The 12,399-nt window shown below is 40.3% G+C and overlaps 1 protein-coding gene across 8 annotated transcripts in view; it reads left to right on the top strand.

Moving 5' to 3' along the window:
* Positions 1-12,399, top strand: part of PDE1C (phosphodiesterase 1C) — a gene marked incomplete at its 3' end in the record, with an annotated part of 257,690 nt that overhangs the window by 106,936 nt on the left and 138,355 nt on the right. For 3 of the 8 annotated variants that reach the window (XM_084896858.1, XM_084896862.1, XM_084896861.1), the window contains one exon: positions 1,731-1,757. The exons of the other annotated variants lie outside the window; for them this stretch is intronic. In XM_084896858.1, coding sequence (XP_084752984.1) covers positions 1,731-1,757 — 27 coding nt within the window. The remainder of the gene's footprint in view (positions 1-1,730; positions 1,758-12,399) is intronic. 8 annotated transcript variants of the gene reach the window in all.

Genomic DNA, 12,399 nt, shown 5'->3' with positions numbered 1-12,399 from the left:
AACCCACACATGTAAATATCTCTGTAGATCCATATAGTCCTACTTATGCATGTCTGTCTCTATATGTGACTATGTATATGTAGGTGTATGAATATTTTGTTTTTTCCAATTTGATTCATAATGCTCATTTTAAAAAGAGAATTTGGAAAATGCATATGGTGAAAAGAAGTGATCCATTCACCCATTACCTGGGGTCATGGTTGTCATTCTGCTCTATTTGCTTTCAGATGAATAGATGTCAGTACACATCTAGGCAGGATCACGCTGTGGGTCCTGTATGGCATGCTGTTTCTTCACTTAACACCTAACACTACCATGCATGCTTCCATTTGGACAGAGATGAAACAGGTCAAAGGGATCCTGGACTTGAAACAGCTGTGCTTTTTTTTTAAACTTGTGATCTGTTAGCCAATCAGTGGCTTTGCTTCCTGGGTGCAGTGACTGTAATGGGAAAGCAGGTGTGGAACTGAGGGTGACTGGGAAGCATTGTACTTCCTGGAGATGCCTTTCCTCCAATTCCCTCCAGTGAAAAGCTGATCAAAGTCCTCCTGAGGGTCTTCAGAGTCTACAAAAACTGGCCGGGGCATGAACAACATGGGGATCCTGGGAAATAAACTTGCATGGCCATTTCCCCCTCAAATAGCCACTGTGTCCTAGGTGAGAGAGCCAGGCAGGCGTTAGCCCATGGATAGATGAAGAAGCCCTGAGCCCAGTAGATTGGACTGAGGCTACATGGGGACTGTGAATAGCAGAGTCTGAATCAGTCTCTCCTGTTTTCTGGGGAGCTGTCTCTCCAGACTGAGCCCACAGTTGAGCCATTAACATGGTGTTAATGTTGCTCTCACTGTCCCCTTCCTCCCTTCCTTCTTTTTTTTTTTTTTTTTTTTAAATATATATTTTATTGATTTTTTTACAGAGAGTAGGAGAGAGGGATAGAGAGCTAGAAATGTCGATGAGAGAGAAACATCGACCAGCTGCCTCTTGCACACCCCCTACCGGGGATATGCCCGCAACCAAGGTACATGCCCTTGACCGGAATCGAACCTGGGACCTTTCAGTCCACAGATGGACGCTCTACCACTGAGCCAAACCGGTTTCGGTCCTTCCCTTTTCTTTGAAGACCTTGTGTCTGATCTTATGGTTTAGCTGCATGATTATGCATTTACATTTTAGAAGTCCAATGTGCTATCCATTGCGCTACGGAGCTATCTTGCATTTACATTTTAAAAGGCACATCTTTAAAAGAATTTCAGTGCTAGACAATGGGGGTAACAGTAAGAATAGTGACAGTTCTAAGAGCTAATGGTCATTGACTATTTACTGTTTGCTAGCAAAAGAAGTATTTTATAAGCCTCTGGCCATTTACACCTCAACAAGCCCATGAATCTGGTAAACGGAAGACCTGAGATTTGAACCTGGATCCTGATGTCTTTAAAGCTTGACCTCAGCCAAGATGTTGCAGTGCCCACAGAGGGGAAAGGAAAAAACATAAGGGGCAGAGCCCTCAAGCTCTTGGGATGCTTTTTGTAACTATTAAAACTCTGGTTATATGCATCTGGCCACAAAATAACACAATAATCCAAAGCTTTTAACTTGAGACCCCCAAGCCTCACAGAAAGTTCCTTCTATAGAGTTCCCCTCCCTGTCCATCCCACTCAAGCTATATTTTTCTAACCCACTGCCTATCGCAAACCCTTTCCTGATACGTGTTTATGCTTCTTTACCCACAGGAGGAAATATAAGAAAACATCCCAGAGGTAAGAGCCTCTTTCTGAGATAAGGGCAGATTTGGGGCACAACTCTGAAAATTTGGCTCATGGTGGACGTTCCTTTGCAATGAACTGTCTCTTGGTCCCTTCTCAGTTGCCAGCTTTATCTCGGGTTGCTACTGCTGTTGTAATTAAAAATTGATCGTAGGCATTCAACATGGCACAGTGAGTGTCTACATTCGCATGGGAGTGGACCTGGGGAATCTGACCTGCTGAGCTGTCTGGTGATTTTGCTAAAAACTTGGCCAGAGAGGGGCTGTGTATTGGAGGTGGAGGGTGTGCTGCAGGTTTATGGATGAGAGCACAAAAGGGTCTTTACACGTATTAGTGTTTGAATTCTCCTTTGCCTAAAATTATTCTTTGCCCATTTTGCTGACAAAGTTCTGTTGAGCTCAAAGCATAGGTACAAATTCCTTGAAGGGCAGTGATATCTTTTCGATTTCACTGTGGAAAGGGCAATTTAAAGAAGAGTCTCATCCATCATCGCCCTCCATTTCTGTTTTATTGAGAAGAGCTTGGACAGCATGTGCCAAAGGAATAGAGTTGCTTAGGCCATTTGTCCACCAAGCATTGAAAACCCACACCTTAGTCTCAAAGGCTCATGTGTGCTTTTCAGTGATTGTATTTGACTTTGGTATCATAGCCTTAAACAGATGACATTCAGGTCAAGAATCACTGAGGCAATTATAATGCCAAAAGGTATTGACAAAGTGGTCATGCTTTCAGATGACCACGTGAATGTTACCTTTTCTGATGAGTCAAGTTTGGAGTTACTATGTTAATTGTTTTTGAAAGCATTATTTTTGTATATCATTTTATAGCAGAGACTCTTGTGTTGTATATCATTTTATAGCAGAGACTCTTGTGACTTCCAAATAAAGTCAATAGTCTACAGTGGTGGTATAATAATTTGATATGTATTTTAGAGGTGCACAAATCTTTGAGAGAAATCTTTGACTTTAAAGCTTCCCAGAGATTGCTGGTCTTTCCTAAATATAGTGAGCTTATACAGATGGCTAAATAATTTTGTCTTGTTCAGGTTCATCGGACACATGGTAGTAATTGCATATGAACCACTGAGCAGGATGTAAATTAAACACTCAAGTGAGGTAATTTATCACTTTGATGTGTAGTTAACCTGGGGTATGAGATGTTTCAAAGTTGTCTCAGTTTTATTTTAAGGAGAGCTCAATGGACAAGTAAGAGAGAGTCTTACAAGAGACTTGCTCGGATCTGTTCAGTTTCAAATTACTATGTTGATTATTTTTGAAAGCATATTTTTGCATATTTGATGAGAATGCTGTTGCATATTTGATGTGTGTTTTTTATATTGACGTAAAAAACAACACCCAGATTGTCTTGTACCAGTTTCACTGAAGTCATATAAAGTAAAAGTAGTAGAGGATTGATTTGAACTTTCTTTTTGATTACCCACCTATTTTCATATGAGATAGATCCATGTCTACTAATCTATGGTTGAGTAGTAAACCATTCTAAACTAATGGTTTAAAACAGCTTTTCTTATTTTCTCATGATTTTATGTTAGTGAATGGTGTGATTGGTTAGCATAACCAAAGACAGAGGTACAAATAAAGACATAGTCACAAATCCGAGGACCTCTGCAGACACATATCCAGTTTTCTATGCTCATTTTATAAATCTAGAAATATTTCTGTGTGTAATTGAAGTTAGCCAAAGGCATCTCTCATCTTTTGATAATCATATTATACCAGTAGTCACCTGCTAGTACTTTACAAGAATCTTTCCATTTACTTAGTACTTACTATTGCCATTTACTTAACTAAATATTGGAAATAGATATGTAAGATATACCCTCTGCAAAAATGTACACGGGCTTGTAGGTTAGACATAGATGAACAAAATAGTTATAATAGCAGTTGATAAACTCTGTAAGAGATATCAGTATTGAAGGTCATTGAGGACAATTTGGTCTGTTGGGAGGAACTTACATTATACTAGAGGCCTGGTGCACAAACTCGAGTACCAGTGGGGTCTCTAGGCCTGGCCTGTGGGATTGGGCCGAAACTAGCTCTCCGACATCCCCCAAGGGGTCCCATATTGTGAGAGGACACAGGCCAGGTCAAGGGACTCCACTGGTGCACAATTGTGGCCAGGGAGGGATGTAGGAGATTGGCCAGTCGGGGAGGTACTTTGGGAGGGCTCCAGGGCATGTCTGGCCCCACTCGCCCTGATCACCCTGATCTAACCTACTGGTTACCTACTGGTCAGAATGTCTTGTCCCCTGGTGGTCAGTGCATGCCATAGTGAGCGGTTGAGCAGCCTTAGCATATTACACTTTGATTGGTTGAATGGCCGACCAGACACTTAGTATATTAGGCTTTTATTATATAGGATAACCACTTCTCTCACTAGATCACAAAGATAGCTTACTCTATTGCTTATTATTTATGGTGCTTGAAAATATTATTAAAGTCTAGAAGGATAGTTTAGAATCCTTTCTTTTTGTTTTCTTCATGTTTTTAATTCTTTAAAAATTGTATATCTTGCTGATTAATTAGGCGTTTTCTCAAAAGGGCAAATGGTTGAAAAATATTTTGGACATTAGGAGGAAGACAGCCTAGGACACAAACATATGTGGAGACAATTGGTCATGTGGATATCATACATGTAGATAATAGAATGACTTCTCTCTGTTGCAAGGCAAACTAAGAGTTATTTTCCCTCCCATGTGTCTAATGCCTTCTTTCACTTGGATTTTTATGTAATCACATTTGATGAGCCCAATAATTGATTAAATCCAGCAAATAATTCCCTTAGTCAAAACTGTCCATGATCAGCCTTCATGAATTAGCATACTTATGAGTCATCAACAGCACCACCACCTTTGCTGTTAAAAATAGATTTTCATGTGTAAGGGGTGGAAAGTGAGTGGATATCACCCTTCGGGAAAGTTGCCTTCTAAGTAGCTGTATCACTTTGTTAGCAGGTGCATCTTCTGCTGAATTATGCCCCTGTTTCATTCTTAGGACATGTTAAGACTTGTGAATTCTGAAGCTTTTTTGGCACCTTTAACATAGAATTGTGGACTGTTGTCCTCTACCTTTGCAATTAAAAATGACAGCTAAATAACTGGTTGGGGAAGGTAAAGTGGTGATAGGATAAATCAAAGCACATATTTTTACATACTTATGGATAACCAATCCCTCATACTACTACTTCCTTAGTAGTATTGACATTTAGCACCTAAGGATTAGTGATGCAATCAGGTACAAGAGGATCCTCCAAACAAGTCTTTCAAAAGTATTTTCCTGTATTTGTGGTGACTAATACATTCTCGAAGAAGGAACATGTGCATCAGCTATGAGAATATGCCCAGTTTACATTTCGAGATTGACAACTAAATCAGTGCAATTTTGCAGTGAGTGATATGATGTCACAGTAGACTAGAAAGAGTCTTTTTAGAATGCAGATCACAGGTGGACACATTATCCACAAAGGGTAATGCCCAAGGCAGTTAATATGGGAAAGGGCCTATAAATACTACTGTAATAGCCAGGGGAAAAAGGATGGTGAGGGAGTCTGCTTAGATAGTTCGGTCAGAGTTTGGAGTATCAGCAACTGCCACTCACTCATGCCTTACAGTCACTCTCCAGCTGTGTCAGCAGGAGTGTGGGGAGCAGATGTAGGGAGATAGATCCAGAAAGACTGTGCAGCAGGAGTTAGGAATTAGATATGGTGAGAGAGGGTGCTGAGATGTAGTAAGTAGTTCAGGAACTGAGTCTGGTATTAGTAGCAGGAATGAACTTGGTGTTGAGCTGATATTTTCTGAGTCCAGAGAATTATCTTGACACAATTCAATCTTCTTCCCTCTTGTATTTTCAGGTCTGATAATTACTACTATTCTCCAACTCACTCAGGATTCAAACTTTTGAGTCAATTTATATGTTCTTCTTTTGTGTGTATTTCTTCAACTTGACCTTGACCTTTTTCTTCTCCTCTGTCATCCATGATACATGAGTCTCTTACAGGTTGTGGGCTTTTCCTTCTCATTGTTTTCATTCCCATGGTCCAGTCTCATTTCCCATATGCCCCACTGACTGTCATATCAGAATTGCCTTGTGTTTTCTATCACCCTTATTCATGGATGTTTTCTTTTTATGTGCTGAAATCCCATCTTTCTTCAAGATCCAATTCAAAGACCATTTTTTGTTTTTGTTTCATGGAGCCTTCTTGATCTTTCCACCTAAAAGAGATCTTGCTCTTCCAATTACTGTTGCCCTGATTCTGTGTACAAGAGTTAGTTGGGTGCATTCTTCTTGACATCATTGTGATTTTATTGAGTAGGGAATATGTTCCCCAAAGCATGGTGCCCTGGACATAATTATTAAATGTGGATTGAATTTATGAGTGAATCAGATTGGGATGCTCCATATATTTCTACCATGAGTCAGAACTAAAGTCAGAATTACTAGGTGAAACTGTGGATAAATAAGTGGAGATTGATAGATGACTCATAAGTGTTTTTTTGCAGATCACCAAATACTCCCACATTCAGGCTCAATTTGGCCTTCCTACTAGCCAGGGTGGAGTCCTATGAGGTCAGCAAGCCAGATGGCATGCATGGGCAAGAATCAGAAAGTACATAATTGCGTGCTTGGATCATTGACTCTGATTTTCTTTTCTATTTAAGTTATTCTAACATGGAATTCTAGCTTTGGGTAGAAACTCTGAGAATACTTTCATTCTATATCAATGCTTCAATTTCTATCTTTTCTTCATTTAAATCACAAATTCTGGAGGTATTCAATGCAGTGTCAAATACTTAGTATATTTATTTAAGGTCTATTGGAAGGCATATCTAATAATTGCATGGTGTACATTATTTGGTTGTTCTATGGTATTTTGCCAAGATAGTTTGAGAACCATTTTCTTAGATTGTCTAATAAGGCCCACTTATGTCTTTAAAACATTGGTAGCACTCACGCTGGGCATATCACTGTGCTTTAAAGTTAAACCCAGACTTTAAGTTGCCTGAGTAGGTAAGGCTCTAAATCCCTCCTAATCCCAGTGGCCCTCAATGCTAAAGAGGCACAATTGACTCAATCATGGATAAGAGCTTCCAAATTGGGCAAGTCTGACCTCCAACAGTAGCAACTTAAGAGGCAGCTTTTGGAGTCCTTGGAGGCATGGAGTCCAACAGGGCAGGTTAGAGTTTGCTAACCATGGTACTACCGATGTTTTCACTGTTGGGGGCTGTTCAGTGAATTTAGTAACATTCCTGGCTTTTACTCACTAAATTCCAGTAGCAACCCCACTTCCCCTCATTGTAATAAGCAAAAATGGCCTCCAGAGGGTAACATCATTTCTGCTGGAGAACCACTGGTGTAGGTAAAAGATTAAGAACCAGATTAGTATTTTGCCTTAAGTTAGCTGTGTCAAAATTCTCCTCTCTGATTTCAGTGTCCTCATCTGTAAAGAGATGAGGTTAGACATGAATATGGTTCTGGTTCCTTTATTTTAAAAATGATATTCTCTGATTGTAATTACTGAGATTCTCCTGCAAGAAAGCCTGACTACTGAATGGCATTTGTTGTGATGGCCAGCACTCTGTGTCCTGGAACTGAATCACTGGCAAGAAACAGCATTTCTGATGAGGAGGGAGGTCCCTGGGTGGGTGACAGAGTCTGGCCCCATAGCGATGGTCCTTTGGCCACCAGCTAGATCACTCTTGGTTTAGACACTTTTAATTTCACCCAAATAATGTGATCAAGTCATTAAAAGGACAATGACCAAAACACAAACTTTGGTAAAAAAACACAGATATGTCTGAAGGGCACTCTGTTGATTAAATGTATTGTGTGTCTGCTGTGTCCCAGCTGGTTCTCTTATATTATCTTATTTAATCTTCACAGTGATCCTGTTTTACAGATGAGGGATTTAGGGAGTAAGTCACTTGACTGAGGTCACCAAGCAAAGAACGGGTTGGGCTAGGACTTAAAGGCAGGTCCTGAGATATGAGTTCTTTCCACCCTAGTGGTTCCATAATTTTTTACAGTGGAAGCTCCCCATCCCCATGAAGCCACTCAATGCTGAATAAAACCAAAGGGTCAGAAAGAGTTCATTTCGCCACTCCATCAATTGTTTTTTCTCATCAGGATATCTTATGCTTAAAATTTTTCAAATTTGGCCTCAACCCAAAAGTTAAAGCTCTCAGAAAAGTTTAAACAAACTCTCTCCCCTCCTTACCCTAAAACATATAAAACTCATTATGCATAAAAAGTTGATAACAAAAGTAGAACCAGATAAAAGAAAACTAATTCTATATTTTTCATTTTTCTATCCTTTGATTTAATATGATAATCCCTTTTCAAAGTTCTTGAGGTCATTGCCTGAAGTTTTTCCTTTGCCTCTCCAAACCTCCTCCCCCTCCTCCTAGTCCTCCCACTCCTTTTTTTTTTTTTTTTTTAAACAGAAAGAGAGGAAGGGATAGGGATAGGGAAGTAGAAACATAAATGAGAGAGAAACATTATCAATCAGTTACCCTGCAAGCCTCCTACTGGGAATCAAACCTGCAACCTGAACATGTGCTCTGACCCAGAATCAAACCAGTGACCTCTTGGTTCTTGGGTCAGTGCTCAACAGATGAGCCCCATCAGTTGGGCTTATTCCCAAAACTTTGGGATGTCAGAGGAAGGGATCTGAATGAAAATTTCTAAGCAAGCTGGAGGGAGTAGACTAAGTTGAGAATATGCTTTGGAAGAGGCATGTCTGTAGTCTTTGTTTATCCATGAACTGAGAAGGACATAGGGTGGGGTCAAGAGCAGTCGCCTGGAGTCACCTATACTTAACTTGAAATATGAGTCCTAGCATAAATCCTGTGTATGGCTTGGGTAGATTCCCCTACTTAACAGAACATTGGTTTCTTCTTTATCAAATGGAAATAATATAACTTGAAATAATATAGTATTTCATCCTAGGGTTCTTGGGAGCCCAGAATGAAATAGTATATGTGAAGCACATAGGAAGTCTTTGGCACCCCCCAATGGGGATCAAACCCGAAACCCAGACATGTGTCCTGGGTTGGCTGGAATCAAATCTGGGACCCTTCAGTCTATAGGCTATGTTCTGTCCACTGAGCCAAACTGATGAGTGCAAAATTTATGTTCTTTAAACTATCACAGAGTGACTAGCACCATATTTCACTCATTGATAGCATACATTCTAGTGTCAGCATGCCTGGCTCTACCATTTTCCAAGCATACGATCTTCAGTAAATTACTTAATTTCTGTATACCAGTGGTTCTCAGGTGGGAGCGATTTTGCCACAAGGATACATTTGGCAGTGTTTGGAGACATTTTTGGTTGTCACATCTGGGTCTGGGGTCTCCTACTGGCATCTAGATAGAGGTTAAGGGTGCTGCTAAATATCCTACAGTGCACAGAGCATCTCCACCATATCAAAGAGCGATCTGTCCAAAATGTCAATAGTGCCAAGGTTGACAAAATTTGCTCTAAGTCTCACTTTCTTCATCTGCACAGAAGGGAGAAATAATAGCACTCAGCACATAGGGTTGTTGTAAGGGTAAAATGAGGCAAATATTGAAAACATCAAGTGTACTTCCTGGCTTTTAATAAGTATACAGAGTCCTTTAGCTGTTATGTTAGCAGTACTGTTTTGACCAATGATCATTGTTTGTGTAGCAGATACATGAATTTTGTTATGTACTGTATGTAACTGACATATACAATTTTACAGGTGTATTAGATGGATTTACATTTTATAAAGAATACAATTTAAAAACACTTTAAATCTTGCATTGAAAGAGATTTCGAAATAGTCTGGAAGGGATAATATTGTTTGGTGTATGTAAATAGCAGTATAGTATACTCTATACTGAATCAAACCAGTAAGCATAAATCTCCATGCTGTTATATTCCATTATCCATGAAAAAGCATAAATTCACAGGTCTTAAAAGAAACACTTTGATATCATTGCATATTATTACATAGGAAGCAATAAAACAAAAACAAATTTACTGGTACATGATGTCCCTTACATGTGGGAGTACAGAAAATAAATTATCATAGCAATTTCAGTGAAAACTAGTAACTACGAAGTGAGCCCCAATAGAGATTAGAATGAATTCCTACTTAGTACCCCAGAGGACAAAAATGTCCCTTGAGCCCAGCCTGTGTGATTGAGAGCCAACCCATAAACAAGAGGTCACGGATTGATTCCTTCAGGGGACATGCCCAGGTTACAGGCTTGATCCCCAGTAGGGGGCATGCCTGAGGAAGCTGATTTGTAGTTCTCTCTTTATCCCTCTCCCTTCCTTCTGTTTAAAAAAGAAAAAATGTCCCTTGAAATGATTGATGCAGGCCCGGTAGCCTGGCTCTGTCTGGAGTCCCAGGGCACTGCCTCCTGCTGTGAGTTTGTGAATTGCGGGACTCTGCCCCCAGGGCATAGGGCTGTCCCCATTGTCTTGTTGCCCTCTGGTGTAAATACCAATGGAGGGCTTGTGGGTTGACTTTTCTATAGGCAGTTCCTTAATCTTTGGTATATATTTTATCATTTAGAATCATTTTATCAAATAGTTTAAGAACCTGTTACTTGCACTGTGGGGTGTGAGGTGGGTATCATCCTTCTGCTGTTATGACAAATTCAAAATTCCAAAAAGTTTTGCAATGGTTTTGTGACAGTTTTACTAATTCTAGCATGCTATGTTGTTAGTAATAGTAATAGAGTTGCTAGTCACCACTGCTAACTCATAACCCGTTATCAAGATAGGAAGATTGAAAAAGAACTCTTTTGGTAATGCAAACAGTGCCTGTTACCTGGGTAAAGCCTCATTTCTTCAGAGGACATAATTATGAAGGTTCCTGCCAATGACGGTGATGATGATGGCGGTGATGGTGGTGGCGGCAGTGATGGTGAGGATGGTGGCCATGAGCACAGCTTTGCATTAAGACTGTGGATCATGCTCATTAGCTCACACCGACTCCCTCCTTTCCACCTGTTTGCTTTACATCTGCATTTCCACTCCCTGCTGATTTCTCTGTATTGAGAAGTGTGTTCTGGGAGCACAATTTGGGGATTTGACAGATGAGGCTCTGATGAAGCCATTGTAAGGCTTAAATTGCTTCCCACTTAGCATCATTATTTTGAATCGAAAGAAATTTTCCCTAAATTAGTCTCTTGTGTGGAAAGTGGATCATGTTTAAAGGTTACTTTTGCTCTTTAGTTTGGCAGGGTGGGTGGTTCCCCTCCTTGGTATCAGTGGCTTACTTCTGCTCATGGTTTGTGTGGGCCATTGTCAGAACATAAGGATGCCAGAAATCTACAAACAAGGTAATAATGGTGTTGGCACTCAGTGTGGATTTAGGGATCTGAGAGACCCACATTTAAGCCTCACTTCCACTTCTTAATCTTGTGACTTCTCAGCCAGGTAAGCATACATATTCTCAGGCAGTACCCAACCTAAAGGGCTGTTGATAAGGATTTAATGAGACAATGTATATGTGGTATGTGACCCATTTCTTGGTATGTTATAGTAAGTACTTAATAAATATTAGCTGTTAATATAACGTCCTCCCTTCTGCTAAATATTAATGGCCACAGAGTGCCATTCTTTATCATAATTAAGAGTGAGACGTTGCAAAATCTCTGCAAAAGTTGGCCTCTGTTATATATATATATATATATATTAATTATTGATTTTTCACAGAGAGGAGGAGAGAGGGATAGAGAGCTAGAAACATCGATGAGAGAGAAACATCGACCAGCTGCCTCCTGCACACCCCCTACCGGGGATGTGCCCGCAACCAATGTACATGCCCTTAACCGGAATCAAATCTGGGACCTTTCAGTCCACAGACCTACGCTCTACCACTGAGCCAAACCGGTTTTGGCGAGGTGAATTCTTCAGAGTCTTGCATCAGAGGGTAGTTGCAGTGGAGCCAGCAGATTATGGGGAGAGGTGGGAGGGGCTGCCGCCTTGTGCTTCAGACTGTGAGGACAAAGGAGAGGTCTGCAGAAAGAACCTTTAAAAAAGAATCCAGCTGTTGTAGCCAAAGATTCTAGCTGTCATCGGTTCACTGCTACTGTCCTGGTTCTTCTAAGAATGCACAGGCCAGAGGGCAGGAACCTAACGTACCCGTCAGTGATTTCAAAGGGGGAGGTCAGATTTGCAAAATGAAAGCCAGTTCACATGGCTTGCATTGGTGATACTACTGAGAGGTTGAACAAAGAGCAAATGAAAAGTGCTTTGTTTTAAAAATGAGTTCTACTGAAAGTATTGGGTAAATAAAGCTATGCATATTTTATTTATGGATGTGATTTTGGCCTGTCTGACTTCCCTCCCAGACTTTTTTTCACTATTTGTTTACTGAGTGTCAACTATGTGATGGTCAAGCACCGTGAGAACATTAGAAGAAAAGAAAGAAAGAAAGACAGGAAAGAAAGAAAGAAAGAAAGAAAGAAAGAAAGAAAGAAAGAAAGAAAGAAAGAAAGAAAGAAAGAAAAAGAAAGAAAGAAAGGAAAAAGAATGAGATGTGGTTTCTACCCGCAAGGAGCTAAAGGCCTAATGGGAGGGAGGTAGAGACTGAGGAAGGTAATTTCAATGTAAGTGTTTTGAGGGAGGTACAGAG

The sequence above is a fragment of the Pipistrellus hanaki genome (genome assembly GCF_964339955.1).
Source record: "Pipistrellus hanaki genome assembly, chromosome: 10".
In the NCBI taxonomy this organism is placed as follows: domain Eukaryota; kingdom Metazoa; phylum Chordata; class Mammalia; order Chiroptera; family Vespertilionidae; genus Pipistrellus; species Pipistrellus hanaki.
The sequence above is the reverse complement of the archived record's forward strand: the minus strand, read 5'-3'. Positions and strand labels throughout refer to the sequence as shown.